Genomic DNA, 21,962 nt, shown 5'->3' with positions numbered 1-21,962 from the left:
TGGGTCCTTCTGGTGCTGATTCCCGGGTGAATGGGTTTGTGTACAGGTTCTAGGACCCTATGGATCTCTCCAATGAACTGTCCTGTGAGGCTGGGAGTTCCTCCCGCTGCCGCAACCTCCACAGGTGTTTGCAGCCAGAGGTTTTGAGGCTTTCTTTTCCCGCACTGGAACTGGGGTTGTGCGGTCAGTATTGCTCCCCAGCTGTTCTTCTTGGTTTATTTGCATGTGAATGTGGGACTGCCTGGCCTGCCAGCCACTGCCTTGCTGCACGTCCTCTCTGCCCCAACTGCCCGTCTCCGCTCCTCCTACCAGTCTGGATGAAATGTTCCTTCTTTAACTCCTTGGTTGTCGGACTTCCATACACTTTGATTTTCTGGCAGTTCTTGTTATTTTTTGTTTTTAAATTTGTTGTTGTCCTTCTTTTGATAGTGCAAGGAGGCAAAGTGTATCTACCTATGCCTCCATCTTGGCCAGAAGTCATCATTAGATTATTTCTAAATGTTTCACTATTAAAAACTGCAAGAAACATCTAAAACTTTTAATAAAAAGAATGAAACAATCTTTCATAGATATAAACTAAAACTCAACCAATCTTTTTTTATATACAAAGTATTTAGTACACTTTCATTGTGGATGGGAAATAAAGTTGGCTCATGATGTTCTATATTTACAAAATGCCAACTACATCACTAGTATTGAACAGCTAGGAAATCTATTTTATTGACTTTGTTGTTGTCATTTAACAATCATGTTTTCTTAGGTTTTGCAATTCAGAAGCACTTTATATGCAGACAAAGAAACTAAGATTCAGAGATTTAATAATCATACAACTTATCTGAAGCAGAAATGTGATGAGGGTTCATGTTACCTGACCTTTTAGTGCTGTTATTTTAGCTTCCTTAAAATCCCATTTATATTTGCAAATAACAAAAGTTACCTCCTTATATTTTAAAATACACTTATGTAAAATAAATAATAATGTTTAACTAGTACTAAATACGGCATAAGCAAACTATGTCCATTTTAAATGTATTACCTTAATTTTTCCAGGGATCTCAATGTCAAAGGTATTGAGATCCACCAGTTTTTTTGTGAATTGGTTTATACTCCTTCAAATAGAGTAATCAAACTCATTATGTACTACTATAACATCATAGCTCTCCACAATGATGCTTAAATAGTATTTGGTTCATCTATAGGTGATACTTAATTAGGCTGATGATTTATCAATTCTGGAAGTACCCTTTCATACAACATCAACTACAACAGCAGTCCCCAACCTTTTTGGCATCAGGGACCGGTTTTGTGGAAGACAATTTTTGCATGGACAGGGGTGGGTGGAGGGATGGTTTCGGGATGATTCAAGTGCATTACACTCAAGCTCACTTCCTGCTATGTGGTCCAGTTCCTAACAGGCTGTGGACCGGTACTAGTCCACAGCCCGGAGGTTGGGGACCCCTGACCTATAGTGTCTTTTCTAGGCTAAGTTATCAGTGTAACTAACTTGTAGCAGTACTGTCACTACTCTGTGTAGTTCTATAATCAGTATTAAGAAAACTCTTTAAATGCCTGTACCTTCTATGATATTTAACTATAACTAATAGTTAAAATCCTCAAGCTAGAAATGCTAAGAAAACTTTCATGAAAACCTTAAAAAAAAAAAAAAGGCCCATATTTGGATTTTAATGTATGATGGTCTTTATTTACAACTTTATTGGCAAAAAAGAAGAGGGATAAGTTTGTAAAACACTCTATCACAGGGCATTGCAGTTGATCCTGTCAGATTAAAGGAGTTTCCTTTTAAATGGCTAGCTAATTGCCCAAAGACATAGAACACTGAATCTGCCTACGCAGTTTCCTTTATGAAGTACAGTTCTCATATTTTAGGCAGTCTTTTAAACATATAAATACAAAAGAAATGAAATCATCCATTAAAAACTGCATTAAATAAAGGGTATTTTAAATTTAAATTTATGTTGTCCTTGTAGTAACACATGCCCAATGAAAATCAAAAGCCGGAAAAGCAGTTAACACTTCCTACTTGAGTAGACAGTTACAACAATCATTTTTACAACAATCAATCCTTTTCTGCAATGACCGTATTTTCAATATATCATGAACTACTCTGAACTTACTATGTGATGTAGCCATAGTCAGAAGACAACACGTAGGGAGAATATTCCTTTTTTGGAGGAGAGTAAGCCCTCCAAAATCAGCATGGGAAAGAAACATCCTGTTGAAGAATTCTAGGTGGAAAAAAAATTAATGTCAATTTCAATTCATGCTGAGCTAGCTTAATTTTTTCATTGACTTGTTTGGTGTCATTCTTCTAAATCAAGTGTGTTTAATTCTTCTTCTAGTTCATCCAAATCTTCCCCAGTAAAAAGATTTTCATCAACAGGAACAGCATCGATGACTCCATTTTCCTGTCTCTCTCCTTCGATGTCCTCTTCTAAATCACTTCTTTCACCATTTTCAGCCCTACCTCCAGAAGCTTCACTCAATTTGTTTTCTAAAAATAAAAACTGAAATCAATAAGGCCTAAAAACAGAAAATACTATTCCATTAATAACTGACAGTCACAGACTGATGTTACATTTCCCTTTCCCCCTTCCCAGAAAAGCCTTCCCTAAGATTACTCCAAGAACTAAGCTTTCACTTCTCAGCTTATTTGTACCAATTACCTACACCTGTATAGAACGTCTTTTAAACACTTGACTACTCAATGGTTCATATCTTTGAGGGAAACATTTACCTTATACAGCTTTGTGTCCTCTACATGACTTAGCAATTAGGTTTTTAAACAGTCAGCATCCATGTAATATTTTGTTTGAATAAATGGTTATGAAATCAAAAATGTTTATGACATAAGCAGTTACTTAGCTTTTGTAGACAGTAATTAAACCACACTAGTTGTAATACTGTAAAATAAGTGTGGATCTAGAAACATTTCGTGATATCAAATTATGAAAAAAAGAACACAGGGCCATGTAGCTACTTTTCCTGACAGGCTATAAATGAGAAAACAGATATGCTGCCTTTCCTTGTTCAATGATACCAACTTTTACACAAAGACAATTTTCAATAGCCTAGTTTATATTTTAGAGATTTCAAAAATCTCTTGATGACAAAGCCTTGGGGATTATAACCTCTAAAGCACTGGCAAATGAGCCTACTGTCACCAAACCCTTACTTCTAAAGGGAGCAAACCAGTCTGCAGATTGGCATTAAGACAACGGTCTGACAGAATTCTCAGTTCTCAGGAGGGTAGGCCAGTTTTTCAAGTTGTAACTTGTATTCCTTTATTGTAAAAATAAGGTTTAGACTTTTCTCTCTCAACTTGTGCCTTAATTAGGATCCTTTCTTCCTTTTTCTCTCATAGCAACCACGCCAAACTTTTCTTTCTTTCAACTCCTCACTCAGGGCACAAATTAGATACAAATCATACCAACAATTCTTATTTCCAAACATACCTAGCCAGCCTTGCCTCCATTCTGACTCCTAACGAACTCACTATTTATACTTCTTCGATCTTGCTTCTATTAACTTGCTTCCTTTCAATTTTTTCTCCTTTCCCAGATCGTCCTCCCCTGGCCTACAGACTTAAATTCCCCATATCCCAAAAAGCATTCCCTTACCATGCCTCTCCCCAAAGTTATTAAGAGTGAGAGGTCTGTAGTCATTTTTCCCCTTATTCCTCCTATCGCTGAAGTCCTGATGAACTCTGGAACCCTATGCCTGTAACTCTTTCCCTAATTGTACCTAAAGAATTATTTCCAACTTGCCCTGCTTGATTTTTTGGAAACCCTTTTCTTAATTTTTCTCTGTCCTCAGTGCCCCCAAGCTTTTCCTCTTTCGACTACTCTAAAACACTGATGTTTTGCAGTGTGCTCTAGAATGTTCTCATCCTATTATTTTACCTGAGTGAATTCTTTCACTCTCAGCTAAATGACTTTCAAACCTTTCCCTCCTGTGAATGTCGATACAGTCTCACAGACAATGCCACTTTTGATAATCAAATATCTCAACCTCATGAGGTCCCAAACCGAACTCATTAGCTACATTTCCAAACTCATTTTTGTCTCCTTCTAAACACACTTAATGGCTTCAATAATCTCCCAGCCAACAATTTCTACAGCTTCTACTATTCACTACTTTTACATACAATCAAACCTCATCCTTATATCACGAGTCTGGTATCTATCACCACCTAAGTTTGCCAAGCTGGTCTAACCCTCTTTGGACAGCCTCCTAGTTCATAGAATTACACAAAAGTCAGCATACTCACCATCTTTTTCTGAAGTATACGTGCTGAATCTTTCAAGACTGGCTACAGTAATACCTGTCTCATCTACATCTCTTGGGATGTACAGGCTTAAATCTATGTCATTTATGCTCACCGAATCATCAACCTTTAAAAATACATAGAAAAGAAAGTTGTTACTAATAAGAACAGTTTTCATAAATTATGCCTTTTATCTCTAACATTTACCTTAATGATATTAAATTATTACTAGTGTCAAGTGAAAATAAATGACTACTGCCAAAATTTACTCTTTTCTAAACTTCTTGAAAAGACAGCAATATCATAGTTGAAGGTTCTCCCCCTGACATCACATTTTTACACACAGGATACGATATTCTTATCTTTCAACTAAAAAATGAAAGTCAGAATTTCATAACCTTACAAAAAGCAGTCAGCTCTCTGCTGTTACTAAGTTTGCCTGCAACCAAATGATTCTACTATTGTCTCCTGCTTCCTACTCTGTACTTTTTCAGTTAGCATCTCTGTTCCATGATTTTTTTAGTATAACATATTAATTTTTTTCTTTCAGAAGGAAAATAAAGTGCATACTTTTTACAGCTAGTACATGTAAACAACTATTATACCAGGCAGTGCCCTAAGTTTTATATAAAAATTTAAATCTATTAATACATTTAATTCTCACAAGCACCCTGTGATTAAACGATTATCCTACGTCTACATTACAGATGAGGGTGGAGGCCTAAAGTACAGATAATTTCCCAGGTTAGAGCCAGAATCTGAAATGAGCCCAGAGCTGGCACTCTCAACCATGCTGCCCTATTGTTACTCTCTATTGTCTTTCTCAATCAACATGAGATGAGGTGCCAAAACTTCCTCTTACCTCATCACCACCTATTCCCTGGGTGTAGCGGGTATCATCTGCTTCCTCATCATCATCATTAACCAGCTCAGGACGAAATTCAAACACCTCACGACCGCTGATCTATTCAGATACACAAATATATCAACTCAGGACAAAATTCAAACATTTCTTGGTCACTGACTTTAGATTTACACATGATTAAAGAAGGATAAAATCTTGCACGATGCAGAAATTATAAAATGAAATAAACAATAAAGAATCTATTTGGGTGCGTTTGGGACATACCACTAATGCTTTCCCTGCTTTGAAGTCTGCTTTCCTTCTTTCCATATCTTGCTCAAATTTATCAATCTTTTCTTGTCTTTTCCGTTTCTTCCATGCAAGAAAAGATTCTAGAGTAATTTTGGTAACATTTGGACCTAGGGCAGAACGCTGCAAAGACAAAGAGTCAAATTTTTTCTCCAAGTCACCTATAATTGTATTTAGTCACTTTCTCTTACTGCCATTAAGCCCTTGCCTGTGGCTGCTATGAAGACATAAAATTAAAATAAACTGATTTATTTTTATTTTACATGGCAATGAGCAAAACAAGTGTCCAGATATTAACAACATTTCTAAATAAAATATTATTCTGAACTAGTTTTCTTTTCAAAATTAAAGGTGAGCAAAACCTGCCATGATAAATTGTTTTAATATAAGTCAACTGCTAAAAATAATTGATATGAAAAGCACCATGACGATATCCAAGTTTCATCTGTGCTCCTCAGTAGATGAGAAAAAAAGTAAGCAAAAAATCCAAAAAACACCTGCTTCTCAGCCAAAAATTAGGTAATATAGAGAAAAACAACATTTGCTAAACATCTGCCAGGTATTCATTATTAATTCTTTATATATATATGGGCTAACACACTGATCTCCACAAATAAGCAAACAGACGGTAATGGAAAATCTACCAAAGGTTAACAACTAATATGTAGTATAACCAGAATAAAACAATGTGAATATATTATATACTTGACTTCAAAGACTACATTTTTCAATTAGAGTATATTATTTCCAGTGTGAGACATCAAACAAAATGTCCATTTATGAACAAATGTATAAAATCCCAACATTAGATATTTATACAATGTATTTAAAATTTCCCACATTATGGCAAAATGGATATAGTTTAAAATGTGCAACCCTAATCTATTATTTCCAATAATCTCAGTATTATTATGCCACACACAAAACCCCATCTACTAACTCACAGAATAAAACTCTTGTGCTGAGCCAAAGATCAGTGGTTGAAAATTGTTCTCAGTTTTATTCTTCTTTTGAGTCCAGGGATGATAATAAAATAACTAAAAACTGTAGTGGAGTTGTCTCCATTCATACAATGTTAATGATTAGTAAAATGGTGAAAAATATAAGACATTGGGGAAAATACCTAAAACTTCAAGTTCAATCTGAATACTAAGCATTTTAATGAATTGATAAATTAATATATCTATGGAAACAATTTATTTGATAAGCCAATAGCTAGTACTTAAAAACTGTTTCATGATCCTAAAATTAATGTCTTAATTGGCTAATGACTATGGGTAGTTTATACTTTAGACACATAAAAGTAATTAAAGAAAAAGGCAACTTTAGGAAAAGATCATATACATATTTTATTTTCTGTTTTATAACATGCTATTGCCCCCAAGTGGTAAATATTAAAATTTCATAATAAACACTGCTTTTTCTTTTTATGGTAGGAAAAAGATAGTAGTTACCTCTCTTTCAATTAGATCTTCTAATGAAATTTCATCTTCTTTCTCTTCTTTCTTTTTATCTTTTTTCAACACAAATCCAGGAGGAAGTGCATGACGATACATGCATATATCACCTCCTCCGGGGCATACCCAAAACCAGCCGTATTTGTTGTTTTCAATAGCTTCAAGGAAATGCTTGCACACCTATAGAGACAATGTGATTCACAAGTAGTGGTTCAGTGCAGACCACTTCCAAGGTAAATGCTTAAGTGTATGGAACAAATACATTCTTATTCTTACCCTTAGGCTAAACTATTCTGTATAGAGCACCCTCTGTTCAGAAATGTAGATATAAATTATCTTAAAAGTACTGAACAGAAACTTCTCTTCAGGTAGGATTTATAAAATTTGTCTTTGACATTGTTCTAAATTCTGAATTTTACAAAAGGACTTGCCTCTGTTTAGCTTTTCTAAATGTAATCTGAAAGGTCTGATCTTTAAATTTACATAATATAAATGGTTATAAAAAATAAAACCAATGATTTTCTTTCAGTTTAACCTTAATTACATTCAGTAATAATATAAGCACTATTTGAACTATCTGAAATTATGGGGAATTTCTTACATCTAAGAAGGGGAAAGGTATAAAAGGAACACAAGGCAGAGTGGCCCTTCAAAGTATAAAAGGTGCAAGATGCAGTTGTATTGAAGCCTGAGGTAAACTTTGCAAATAAGGAAAATCTAATAAACAGCATTTCTTCCCTGGAGAAATACAAAGGATGTAAGTAAAACTAGTATTTAGAATTTTTCTAGCACCAGATAGGCTTTACGCTGTGCACTACAGATAAATGTGAACAAGAATGCAGGGTCTGAAAAATTAGACACCACTTTTTAAAAAGCACATTTCCTGGAATACTAGAGCCATTACCCACCAAAAACTCATTCTGCAATTCATATTTAACAATTTTCATCCATGTAATTTAAAAAGTCTCCTTACTATTAAAACAGAATAAAATATCAATTAAGTGGGTTAGTTTAACAGTTCTTCTTCCATTCATTCTGCACAAAAAATAAGAAAAGAATTCTTATCTGAATGTGATTGTGTTTACCCATATATGAGAAAGATCACCTCAGAAAATGACAATTGAAGGGCTTTAGTCATACGGCTTTCAATGGCTACTTCTGAACAAGAATTTAATTCTGCGTAAGTGACACTTGTAAATTCCAAAAACAAAGCTCAATACACCTCATCTTTATGAGAAGATGCAATAACTTAAAGAATAATCCAATACAAAATAGCAGCAAATACTTCGCCACATTATTATTGTCCCTAGTGATAAATACCACTCAATTCAAGAAAAGGACATACTATTTGAGTTTTTGGTTTTTTCTTTTCCGCCTCACCGTGCTTCTTGTTCACTACTTCTTCCAGTTTTTTCTCATCCCAATTATCCATAGTATCTAAATAAAAAGAGAAATGGAGACTAAATACTTATTTTTATCCGTTGTTCCCAAAACACACTACACATCTCCTTAGACAGGAAAGCTGTAAGGCTTGTGACTTAACATATTTTCTTTAAAACATCAAAGGTAGGAATAAACAGTATTGTGAGATTATTCACAAAAATCCTTAATAGTCTAGGAAAATGACAAGGAGGTTCTGTAAGAAAGGGTGAGAAACAAATCCAAAGTAAGTCAATGGTTTTTAAACATCTTCATTTAATCAAAGGGCATAATGTAATAAATTCGTATTTTATGGAAAACAATTATTCTTTATAAAGAGTCTACTAAGACTAAAATATTCTTCAAGTTACTAAATATCTCAGTAACAAAACACCAAAAGTCAGAGACAGAGGCATTTAAGAAATTTCTTCTTTTTTTAAATACCTTTTTCAAGTTCTTCATCTCTGGCATCAATGTAAACACTTCGCTTTTCACACTTCCTCTCCAGAGTGAGGTCATGAGAGAACTTACACTTATCTCCTTTAGTACACTGTCCTTGCTTGAAGAATGCACACACCACAGATTTGGGGTCTGCACCTACGTCAAATGGCATATAGTATTTGTATTTCAATCTGCCAGATCATAAAGTACAGCTTCTACCTGAGATATAATTACTTTTGGTTAACTTGTTATTTTCTATCACTGATGAGAGAGGAAAATACCACTTATGTGTGTTAGTACAACATTCCCCATTCTTCTATAGTATTTTACACACATTCTTGTTTCTTTTATTCTTACCAGAAAACGGGACAGGGGATGGAAAACCAAACAAGCATGGAAGTTATTCCACAGTCACTTGTTTAGTTGTAATGAATGAGGCAGGAGGCAAAAGAGAGATAGAAGTATACATGGAGAAATACTGCCAAGAGTTTGGGTCTTTTAGTTTATACAACCCTAATTTTGCCTTGGACCAAAATTTGGATATTATAAATCAACTTGTAGGACTGTCTAAATCCTTAATTTTGCCTCAAGCAGTGGGGCTAAAGGCTGGAGTTATAGTTGTACAATGACACAGATGTGTGCACATACGTAGAGCAATCTTTAGAAAGTCATTGATACAGGTAATGCTGACAAAGGGAGTATCATTTTTAGAGCAGACAGAGCTTATTTATGATCCAAAGAAACACATCAAAACAAATTAAAAGTTTTAAACATGGATCACATTTGATAAAAAATAACACTTCTGAAATTTATAATGCTTACCTTTACTTATTTTTTGAGCAGCCACTACAGGTTTGAATAGCTCATTTAGCTCTTGCAATTCTTTCTTCTTGTCATCTTTCTTTAATTTCTTTTCAGCTTCACTTTGTGCTACCTATAACATTCCCAGGTATAATATAAAAAATTTGATTTTGTGTAATTGTTTTTACTATACAGTAATATAGTTTATAATACTAAAATAACAAAGACATTGCCATATTTATATGCATATAGTCCTTACCTCTTAATATCAGTTTTATAATGGCCATTCAGTATGTAGTAAATGGTGTGGTTAAACTATTAAACAGAACTGCTAAATCTTGTGGCAGTTACCTTTAAAAAAAATCTATAAATGGTTCCATGCCAAGTTAAAAGCATATTCAAGCACTTAGAGCCATAAGCATTTATTAAGCATCCACTACATGCCCCGCATTTTTAGCAAGTGGTTCTCACCTATGATTTTCTTCTTGTAACAAGAACCCACTTCCCAGAAACACATGGGCACCTTTTGAAGATCAGAGGTGCAAACTTCCTGATATGTGCAGTATCACACAATAAAGAAAGGTTACCACCCCAAATATCTCTACTACCCTTGTGGAAAAACACTGGGCCAAGTCAATGTGGGAGATTAAACAAAACAAACATTACATATGACATAGTTCCAGGCACACAATTTACATACCTAATATGATTAGAGGGTTCATCCATATATTTATATGTCAGGTCCTATGTTAGATGACAAGGAATACAAAGATGAAAAGACAAAGATGCTTATTTAAAGAAGCTCAGAATCTAGTGAGAAGACAGACATGTCAACAACTATAACATAATACACGGTGCTCTGGGAACAAGAAATTCCTATATGCCTAAGAAAATTAGACTGAGTTAATAATTTATTGATAAATTCTCCTGATAGGCAAGAAAAGGAATGCAGGGACAGCGAGCAAATGCAAGAGTAGGAACAAGGTATAAGAAACATCACTGAGAATTTTGGACTGTATCAGTAGGTGACAGAATAAGGCTCAAGGGTTTAAAAGTAAGCCTGTGACACAATCAGATTGTATGTTATAAAGATTAAGATGGTAAGTCTGTGGAGGGCAGACCAGAAGGAGCCCAAGAATGAACGTAAGGAAAATTAGGAGGCTGATGTAATTGCTGTAGGCAAGAAAAGACAAGAGCTTAAAATAGGCATTAGTAGCAAGGATGGAGAAAAGGAGAGAGAGCGCGCTCTTAAGGAGGTAGAACTGTTTGGACTGACTGAACATGAAGTATAAGGAACAGGGAGGAACTAGGGATTACCATGTGTGTAGTTAGTGCTGTTAATAAAATAGATAGGGAATACAGGAGGAACAGGTTTCAGGGTAGAAGATGGAGATAAGCTCAGTTTTAGACATACTGAGTATGTGATGTTTACAGAACATCTAGGTGGAGCTTACAAGGCAGCTGGACATGGATCTTGGTATCTACAGAGAGGGACTACTCTGAGATAAAGATTTTAGAAATAGCAGCTCACAGAGAACTGATTAAACATTTGTGTGTACATGAGGTCACTCAAGAATAGCTTCAAAAAATGGCAAGAGCAGAAGACGGGTCCCTGAAGAATAGCAGTATTAAATGAGCCTGAAGAACCTAAAAAGCCCATTAAAAGGATCAAGAACCATCAAAGAAATAGGTTAAAATCCAGGACAAAAATGTAATCAAGGAAGAAAGAATTTTAGGAAGGTAATGGTCAAATGCTGTAAGATTAAAGACTTTCCAAATCCCGACTCTGACCATATAATGGATGTGTTTAAACAGAAAAACGGGGAAAAATTTAAGTCACTTTATTTTTAATAAAATAAACTTTGCTCATTAGGCACATTTCAAATATTTGTGGGGCCCAGAGGAAAATACAATGAAGATCTACAGACCATTTTCATAACTATTTATAAATTAGAAATTAAACTAATGTTAAATACCGACAAATGTACCTTATGACCTGGAAGAATAGATTGAAATGTAAAACGCTCAGGTTCCATAGATTTCCTAGTAGGGGCAGGCAGTAAAGCAAGAGTCCACCCCTCGCTTCGCCTCTTCCCACCCTGTGTTTCATCCCAGCACGTGCGCAGGAAGGTGGAAGGTACAGGGGAGGACACTGTGGATGCAGGTTCTGTCCACACTCCTAGCACACATCCTCCCTTTGATTACTTCCACCATACTGGCAACATAGTTATACTCTAAGGTGGACATAAGGTATCATGACGCTTTGCAGGCCCTGGGCTGCTGTGGAGGGGGTGGTGCAGTTAGATGGCTACATATCCCTACCTCACTGCCTCCTTACCTGTGAGGAGAGCTATGACTGAAGGTAACAGAGTAGGGTCAACCTCTGCAGTACAGGGCCTATGGTGGGGCACCTCTTGCCCAGCTTTAACAGCAGGACTGCTACTCATTCCCAATGTTAAATATGGTAGGTAGTTGGGTACCCCATGTGTGCAGGTAAAAGCCCAAGAAATTATAAAAAATATAATACTGAATGTACTAGCAAACCTAACTATCACCACAAATGTTATGGCTTTCTTGGTTCTACATCTGAACCAAGAAAACATCTGAAATTACCAGTCAACATACTTTCCAGTAGAAGAAAGAAGAGAGAGGGGAGAAGGGACAGGACTGAATAAGGGAAGAAAGTGAATTCTTCTTATATACCTATATTATGAAGGAAGATTTACATGATGTTCTCATTTAACAACCATAGGAACCTTGCAAGGGTAAGTGCCCTTTCACTACATAGACAAAGAGCAGTGTCACTAAATAGTTTAAGATCATGTAACAAATAAGACAGGGAGATTTACATGCAAGATGATCTCACTCCAAGGCCTGAGCACACATTTTTACTGAACCGGGTATGGTAGATCAATAGTTTTGGCTTTAGAATCAAGCTATGTGTAAGAGGGGAAAAAAAGTGTTGGTGGTACAGATTTGTAGACAACATGGATAAAGGAAATTTGTTTCTGATAGGGGTTAACAGTCTCACAAATATATATTTTGATATTCTCAGATTTAAAAAAAAATGTGTTTCTAAAAGTTAAGGAAAGGAAGACATTGTGTTGACAGAAGTTCTTTTTAAAATAAAACTCTATGTCTATAAAATGTTAAACTCAAGAAACTGAAAGATCTAAAGAGCCTGGTGAAAATGGGGCTAAATTTTTTTCAATGAGTTGCCAATGAATAAAATAATTTCAAAATTCGTATGGAATAAATGCATAAGAAAACCCAAGAAAAATAGAAAAGAACAACATTTGGGGTAAAGGACTTGCCTTAATAGCTAAGAGAACATGTTACTAGGCCACTGTAATCAAAATCAATGTGATACTGGTTAAGGGGTAGATGGTAAATAGAATGGGAAAAAAGAATCCAGAAAAAGATCCTATATTTGAGATCCTGTAATTGAGACTTTAATATGTCAATAGTGGTATTTGAATTAGTAGGATAAATGATGCTGGTGTAAGTGACTATTCATATGAAAGAAAATAAATTTACTGACATACATTTTTATGACAAATTATAGACTGAAAATAATTAAAAAAGAATGTAGGAAAAAAGACATATTCTAAGGGCAGGGAGACCTTTTTAACGATATAAAAGTGTATAAATCTGACAATACAAAAACTAAAAACTGTGTACAGTAAAATGTAATGGAACCTTATAAGCTGTCTATAATAAACAAAAGATGTCTCATAAATCGACAAGACAAAGAAAAAAAAGCAAAGAATTAAATAGGCAAGTCAGAGAAGCACAAACCCACATAGCCAACAAGCATGTGAAAAGGTATTCAAACTCACTAGCAGTGAGGGAAACAAAGTAAAAATAAGTTATTACTTTATATTATCAGATTGGAAAACATTAGGAAGAACTGCAGTACTTATAACTCATGCACTGCAAAAGACAATGTGAAGTATTACAATCTTTATGGAAAGTGATCAGGCAAATTTATTAAAATTAGAAACCCACTGCACTTGATCTAAAAATGTGCCACCAAATAATTTATGCCGCAGAAAAAGCACAAATGCATGTAAGAACACACATAACAAGGATATTTCTTGTAGAATTGTTCTTAGAATCAGAAGGCTGGAAACAAAGTGATCACTTATAAGTAATGAAATGGATGAATATAGTACACCTACCACATCTCAGAATAGTATACAGTCATTAGGATAAATTAAGAGCTATATCAAAATTGCTGGAGTAGTATCTAAGAGGCATTCCTTAGTAACACAGGGAAGATGCAGAGAAGTTTGTAGAGTAGAATTTCAATACAAAATATAATACCAAATACTTTTATCTGTAATAGCTGCTGTATCCAGATAAAGAAAATGCAGAAACTTAAGTTACTTACCTGACGTGGATTTTGTTGACCAAATTTAACTTGATGAGTGACAGCTTTGATAAACTTCTGTTGCTTTGCTCCTTTCTTATTCTTCAGACCAAAAGTTTTGTCCTAAATAAGAGTATAAAAATATCTTAGCAATTTATAGTAATTTCTCTTTTTTTTCAGTCATATCTAAAAATCATTCTTTCATATGCTAGAGGCAAAAACACTAAAACATCGAGTCAAGGCAACGTATGACCTCAAACATCTTCCAGGATTCTTTACAATCCAGTACCTATATTTATAACTATCATCATTTGATCTGTTACTCTATGATGCTTTTCCCAGTGTGTTGTAGAATATCAGTTCTACAGGATATACAGAGTTGCGATACTAGAATAAGAAATCCTATAGTCAAATAAGTTTAGGAAAATTCTTGGTTTAACAGGGCTTTTAATTTTAAGCACAAGATAGTTTAGAGCCTTTACCACAGGGGATAGAGCAGGAGGCAATGTCAAAACTTGTTCTACCTCAGAATGCATTTTCTTGTAGTATTCTGAAGGATCATGTACTATTGAACACATTTTTGAGAATCGTGCAAAAGACAATACATTAAGTTCTGGACTGATTTTTTGGGGAGGGTAGAGTTAACCTCTCAAAACAATTTAATTTACAGAACTCAAACTACTGAGAAGTATTCACTCCTAACTTTTGCTAAAATGGAAATATTAAAATTGAAGTATACCGAACTAAAAAGCAACATGTTACTTAAATCTGGAATATTAATATAGTAATCTGGGAAAACTATTAATACAATAGCAGTTACCACTTATGAAGTGCTCATTACATGGAAGGCACTAACTGTGACCTTTGGTTATCTATTCATATTTAATAAGTATGTAGCACAAAAACTAATTCATGTCTACCTGGAATCTCAGAATGCGACTTTATTTGGAAATAGGTCTTTGCCGATATATTGAGTTAACAAAAGGTCACACTCACTGAATTAGGGTTAGCCCTAAATCCAGTGACTGGTATCTTTATATTCGGATGAAAGGACACAGACACAGAGAGAAAGCAATGTGAAGAGGCAGAGAGACTGGAATGACGCAGCTATAAGCCAACGAATGCCACAGATAACCAAAAAGATCCAGAAACCAGGAAGAGGCAGGGAAACATTTTCCTAGAGATTTCAAAAGGGGCATGGTTCTGTCTACACCTTGATTTCAGATATCTAGCCTCCATATCGGTTAGGAAAGGAAATTTCTGTTGTTTTAAGTCGCCCAGTTTGTGCTAATTTGTTACAGCAGCCCTGGGAAACTAATGCAGAATACTTGACTACTAGGCTTCACCCTAAGTGAATGGGTGGCAAGGGTGTAAGGAATCCACCAAATACTGTTATCTGAAGTCTTTTTTTTCCTGTCTTTTCTGTTTCTCTGAAGAAGGATCCTCTAGCTGAGGAGATCGATAAACCTGGTTAAAGGGACTAAAGAGAACAGGTGGGAGAGGGTGTCTGTTACTGCACAGACTCTTTAGTAGACATTTTTAGGTTCATTTTAACCACCTCTCCCTTCCTCTTTTGTGCCTTGAGTTCCAGTAGCAGAGAAGCATCTTGATTTATTCCCCTCCCACTCATTTCTTGCAGGGGTGATCATCTGGCTGATGAACTACCAGCTACTCCTACGTTTTTAACTCCTAGTTTTCAGTCTCTTGCCTTCTCCTCCCATTACTGAACTTTTCCATAATTTTGTAGAGCAAATCCAATTGCTTCTCCATTAATGGCACAGTCCCAGGTGGGCAATTAGATTTGACCACTCTGCTCTTCTAAAGCCAGATACCAACTCATTCACCCACTAGCAATCTTCATAATTTGAGGTTCAAAATTAAAGATGCCTCCTAATTTCAGGATGGAGTTTATATTTTTTTCTAATTCTCTTGTTTATGGGTCAGTTTCAGAAAAGAAAAATACAAACAGATCTTTACTTTCAAAAGTAACTGAAAATAACTGATAGGTATTTAGTCTGAAATTATCTATTCCTATTTTATAATCTTTATTTTGATATCAGTTCTGGTAGGAGGGACAGAGTAACGGGAGGAAGTGTTATAGGTACAGAATACCTGAACAAGCTGCCAATGGAAAAGAGAATTGATAGGATTAGTATTTAAAAACATCCAACACAGCATAATTTTACAGTATCTCAAAACCAATAAAACAGATCTTTCAATGTTATTAAAATTCTAGAGTTTAAGAGGATTTTAGTTATAAAAAAGTATTTCTCATTGAGAACTACCTCTTTATTCATTTTATCTATATCCATCCATATAAAATTTTACTTATCCCTACTCAAAAGCCTATCATCCCATGTTTTAATATCCCATCATATTACAAAATTCTACATGAATTTTCTATAACCTATGCACAAAAGAAAAAGGGCAGGCACATATATGTTGAAATTCTCTACACTGAGTTTTTTTTTATGGCTGGCTTCCCCTTGTTTTTATAAAGGAAGTTCAACACTCAATCTAATTAGAAGAAAAAATAATCTAGGGTACTGTGACATTTGTAGAGAGCTGATCCTATGCAGCAACTAGGTGTCAGGTGCCATACTTTCCTTTTACAAAAAGTGAGCTCTCACTGGGGAAGGAAGTGGGCAAGGAGGGGAGAATTCTATATAAAAATATTAGCAGGATCAAAGTACAATGGCACCTACATGTACCTCGCTAAAGAAAAGTGCAACTGGGGTTCATCTCATGCTCCTAATGTAGCTACAGAGAAGAAGTAAATTATAGGTAAAGACCAAATAACAAAGTAGATACAAATATGTGAAGAAGACTTAGGAATAAAAATAGTCCTTCAAAGGGATCTGACCAACTAGAAAATAAAGCATTCATGTCCTGGCTGGGTAGCTCAGTTGGTTACAGCATTATCACCAGACGCCAAGGTTACAACAAACCACTGTTTCTCTCTCTAACCACCTTCCCCCCACACTCAAATCAATGAATTAAAAAATAAATTAAAAGAAAAAGCACTCATGGAAACAGTAGAGGGTGAGAACTCCAGATCCCAGAAGAATTAAGTTTTAATTACACTCTTTACCACATAATTAAACCAGTCTAAAGAGAAAAGTAAGTCTCTAGTTTAGAGCTCAGAGATTATTTTTTCTACAGAGCTAGGGGACACTTATTTATATAGCAGTCACTAAAATAAACTCCTGAATATACAGTGTCTGGCAGAAGTAAGGCTTGCTTGAATGTGGTTGGTAGGGTAATAATATGAGTATAATACTTTATAGTTTTAATTTGAATATTTTACCTAAACTGTCATATGGTGTGCTTGAGTGTGATATTATTTACAGAATTAAATGCTTATGACTTTGTAATAAAAGATTTTATAATAAAAAAGGGGCATAATTTTGCCAGACTCTGTATATTTTATTGAATCTGCTTAATAATCTGATAGACTATTATCACTCTGTAAACGTAGATACTGAAATTCAGAAATGTTCAACAATTCTTCTGTAACATCATTAATAAGGGGAGCAGGCTATATAGTATGTAGCTTAAAGAATATTAAGTTCTGGAGTCAGACGGCCCATGTTCTAATTCTAAACAGGACTGAGCAAATTACTTACTTTCACAGTTTTCTTATTTGTAAAGTGGGCCCCACACTAACCTCTTAGGATTGTTGTGAGAGTTAAAAGACTTACTACAATAAGGCAATATAGCACAGAGGTTAAGAGCAAGGGCTTTGGAGACATACTCTATCTCCATAGAGTAAAGAGACATCTTTACTCTATCATTTGTTATCTTAGTAACCTTGGGCAAGTTATTTACCTCTGTGCCTGTTTCCTAAATTTAAAAATGGTAATAATACTTACCCAATGAGAAAATTAAAGGAGCTGTGTAAAAGGTATCTCTTGCAGATGGCTTGTTTCTCTTTCCCCCAAAACACTGAGAACTGTGTCTGGCCTGTTAAGTGTTAACTACTGAGTGACAGAGATAATATCAGAACCAAGGTATATTTGATTCCAGGCAAAGTCCTTATTCTTTTCACCATGAAAAACTACTTCCCAGAAAAACCTAGTTAGGTTACTGGGGCAGCGGGTAGACAAAAAGTTTTCTGACTACCACACTGTGGATCAGGGATACCAACATTTCTTGAAAATAGGATGTTTTGCAATTTGGAATACTTCAAAAGGTCTTTCTCCCTTTTTCTTTAGTTTAGGACAGACTCTTAACCTAAAATTACCCTGATTTGGGGGAGGGGAAATATGAGGTAGGCAGAGGTTACAATCAACCCCAAATCATGGTTAAAACCAGGGAAATAATAAGATCCCAAAGTTTAGGTTATAAGAAACTGTGTTTCAGAATTTCAATATAAAGGACTTTAGTAAACAGGTACTAATGCTAAGAAAAGGATGGCTCCCTGAGGCTCCAAGAGCCTTAACACTCAGTAAATTCCAGATTTCACTTAAAACAGCACCCCCCACCCCTGCCCTGTAATCCTGCTTCTTTTACAGGCCAACCTCCACAAAATTAAGACGTTTGAAAAGAGGAAGAGGCAGGAGAGCAACTCAATACAGAATAGTGTTCAAAGATAGCAGGGGTCAACCTCCTGGAACACTAGGGCAAGGCAGAGGCCAGCATGGTTTTACCTCAATAACCACCCCCCACCCCGCACCTATCTAATGTATTTCTGTAGTCTACCAAGGCAATGGGCATTCTGCAGCTGGTGAAGTAATCAACAGCTGACTTTGGCTGAAGTTTTCCATCACCGCCAATTATTTCTCTTGCTCCATCCTTTACACACCTAGATCCCATCTCTATAGGTCTCTATGTATTAATACTACTTCCTTGCTGTTGTGTCCTTAACTGCATTTTCTTCTATTTGCTTGCCCTAAACCCAAAGGTTAATCCCCCCTTTCCGTAATCAACTTTCTATTCCTCAAAGCTGACTTCAGTTTGTTAAATTTTAGCTCTAAGTAAAGCAAAAGGTATATGCCATTTGGGATAACTATGCCAATGTCTAACAGAACTATACCCTTTTTGATATACTCTTTTCAGAAAGAAAACGCATTAATGCAAATAAGTTCATGAAATTTTAGGCAGTTTAAAGAGGAAAAGAAATGTAGACAATATAAAGAAAGTATTTCAGGTGACAAAAACTAAGCACTGTACACAGCCAGTACAGGTCAGTCTGATTATTTTCCCTTGCTAGTTCTTTCTTATGATATTAATAAAGAGCAGCTGCTGTTTATTGAATATGTTAGATACCTTACATGTCATCCCATCTAACCCACAGCTCTGTAACACATGAATTAACTCCTTTTTGCTGATTAGAAACTGTGGTTCAGGTAGGTCATGTAACATGCCTAAAACTACAGTGTTTGACGTTTTTATTTGAAACATGGAACTCAAACCCCAGTTTATATGACCCCAAAGCTAGAGCTTCTTACATTAAATTATGCTGCTTCTCAGGCCTCATTTTACTTCTACCCTTAGAATTATTAAAACCTACAGGCTGTTGTTTTTCTACAGTAAGTGCCTACAGTGGTGGCAACAGAGGTACAGAAAAGGGGACAGGTAGATAGGGAAACCACTTATTTTGAACAACTTAGAATTTCAGGGTATATTACTATAAAATATCTCCAAATTAACCATACTCTGAAATAAGTATTAGTTTTTACAAGTCAAAACAGACTATAAAGAAATATTTTTCAAAGAAAATTATGATAGAGATCAATAACTAGTAGAAACCCGGTTGAAAAACATTAAGAAGTTTGTCATAAAGCACAGATTTAACTTTTACACTCCTTGCAATATCCATTGAGACATGCTGGGGCTTTAGGGAATTTTTCTTCTTTTTCTAAGTTACCTATTTTATTCAATAAAGTGGAATACACTGTTTTCTTACCAGGCTGGATAACAGAATATTCTCCATAAAGCTAGTTTCACAACAAATGATATAACTTACATTACAATTCACAATACTATTTGACCTCTCCAATGGTAGCAAAAGTCCATACAGAGCTTGAGTCTCCAAAACTATCATTAAAAAAGAAGCCTTCATTATACATGTATGAAAAAACTGCTGTCCAAAAAACTGCTGCACCCACACTGTATACATTACCTGCCAGTCACTTAGTAGTCAGCTAGGCTAGGCTATCAGAGAGGCCACATTCACATAACTTTTATTACCGTATGTTGTTATATTTTATTATTGTTGTTAACCTTACTGTGCCTAATTTATAAATTAATCTTTACCATAATAATGTACATATAGGAAAAAATAGTATATAATGTATACTTTATAAAGTATAAAGAGAGGTTCAGTATCAAGCATCCACTGGAGTCTTGGAAGTATCCTTTACTGATAAGGGGGAACTAACTGTAGTTAAAGCTCAATAATGAGTGAAGTATACTTTAAATGGTCATTTAACATTTAATTTCACACATATATGGGAGTTTGACTTTGCATCATGGTCAACCACGTTAATTCAAACTCAGTAAAGGAAAACGATAGACTGTCGTCCCTAAAATTCCTCCCACTTAGCACTGAATGCCGTCAGATCGCCATCCCCAGAAACCTACATGAAGTGTCAGGAGTCTGGCTATGCTACTTCATTAAAGTTCCAATGAATACAAATAGGCAATGAGAATACAAGTGCTGCTTCAGATTTAGAACTTGGCCAGGATTACTAGAACTCTTCATAAGCATGTTAATTAAATCAAACAGGCAGAATTTATTAAAAACAACAGTCATTTGTATACATCTCATTTCAAGACACCCAAAATGCATTTTGGTCGTATTCTAATAAAAAGTTAACTATTCTATAAAAGGCTGTCCATTATTTAGATATACTTTTGCAAAAAACTGGACAGTTTTTCCAGTTACACCCAAACCACACGAAGAACTACTTAATTATGAGAATTATTAATAGCAGGAATCAAGCAAAGAAATATCTCCTTGGGGGCTATGTGATATATTTATGGAATCTTAGGTATGGTTCACTCTCTTAAGAAATCTCATTGTCACATTCGTTGGGAGACAAATATAAAACCTTTAAGAATGTAAACTGCATTCATCGACCATTGAAGGGCTACAGACGCAAGGCACTAAACCAACAAAACAAGTTCGGGTACGACACTTAACACAGCTACTGACACTGAAACCCTATGTCTTCTACAGCGTTACTGGATTTAATTCAAAATACATGTAACAAGTGCCATGTACAACAGAGTGGGCTGCGACCTGGAAGAAGCCTCCACTCTAGTAACGTGGAATAGTTTAGAGACAAATAGAAAATGTCACAAGGTAGTAATTGTTGGCTCGAAAGAAGTACTACTACTTCTAGGTGTTAGGTGAAGAAAATCAAGAATGCAAAGGTTTATCAAGACTCGGCCTTCCTAAAAGAGTCGGGCCCGAACCTGGCTGGCGTTATTTTTTTTAAACCCAAGCCCTGAAACATCTTCAATTTTGAGAACTGCTGAAGGACAAAACCCGGTGGCAGGTATGGGGTAAGGGAACGGGAAGCGTCGTTTCGCACCGGGGTCAGCGAAGGGAGGCGTGTGGGAGAACCAGTCTGGGTACGGGGACGCCGGCAGCGTCACTATAGCGATGAGACGCAGTAAGCGTTATCAGGGAGCTGAAGTAGGGGCAGTGGGCCACACAGAGCCGAAGGAAGGGACACGTGGCCTCGGAAAACGCGAGCAGGAGCCGAGGAGCGGGGAACCCGGAGGCTGCTTTCCTCAGGGCTCGCGGCGTGAGTGGGGGAGGGGACGGGTACTCACTTCGATAATCTTCTCCTTTTTTTTCTGCTCCGCCTTTTTGCTGCCCCCGGCCTGAGCCTGTTTCTTGGGGGGCATTGCGGAGACAGGTGGCACCGGGCAGACTTTAAGCGCACCTGGACACCGTCAGGGTATGTGGACCCGCGGCCGTAGAAGAAGGAAGACGCGGGCCGCCGTCGCTGCCGCAACGCACGGAAAACTAGGCGCTCACTTGTGGCCGAAACGCGGCTTTTGCGACAGGTCGGTGCGGTA

At 36.0% G+C, this 21,962-nt stretch overlaps 1 protein-coding gene across 1 annotated transcript; it reads right to left on the bottom strand.

Moving 5' to 3' along the window:
* Positions 1-1,680: 1,680 nt before the first annotated feature.
* On the bottom strand, positions 1,681-21,919 carry ZC3H15 (zinc finger CCCH-type containing 15). The gene is made up of 10 exons (XM_054562361.1): positions 21,714-21,919; positions 13,950-14,051; positions 9,578-9,689; positions 8,759-8,911; positions 8,241-8,332; positions 6,893-7,075; positions 5,415-5,561; positions 5,148-5,249; positions 4,289-4,412; positions 1,681-2,512 (listed from the first exon to the last, which is right to left on the bottom strand). The coding sequence occupies exons 1-10, from the start codon at positions 21,786-21,788 to the stop codon at positions 2,322-2,324; spliced, it is 1,281 nt and encodes a 426-aa protein (XP_054418336.1). The 5' UTR covers positions 21,789-21,919; the 3' UTR covers positions 1,681-2,321.
* Between the last annotated feature and the right edge of the window lie 43 nt (positions 21,920-21,962).

Source organism: Pteronotus mesoamericanus, unplaced genomic scaffold (assembly GCF_021234165.1).
Source record: "Pteronotus mesoamericanus isolate MK-2021 breed Mesoamerican mustached bat unplaced genomic scaffold, CSHL_Meso_final scaffold_651, whole genome shotgun sequence".
Classification (NCBI taxonomy): Eukaryota; Metazoa; Chordata; class Mammalia; order Chiroptera; family Mormoopidae; genus Pteronotus; species Pteronotus mesoamericanus.
The sequence above is the reverse complement of the archived record's forward strand: the minus strand, read 5'-3'. Positions and strand labels throughout refer to the sequence as shown.

Coding starts and splice junctions, on each gene's coding strand:
- ZC3H15 (XM_054562361.1), bottom strand. CDS start 21,788: ATGCCCCCCAAGAAACAGGCTCAGGCCGGGGGCAGCAAAAAGGCGGAG. Junction 8,912..9,577: donor TGCTCAAAAAATAAGTAAAG/GTAAGCATTATA, acceptor CATTTGACGTAG/GTGCAGACCCCAAATCTGTG. Junction 5,250..5,414: donor AAGCAGGGAAAGCATTAGTG/GTATGTCCCAAA, acceptor GTATCTGAATAG/ATCAGCGGTCGTGAGGTGTT.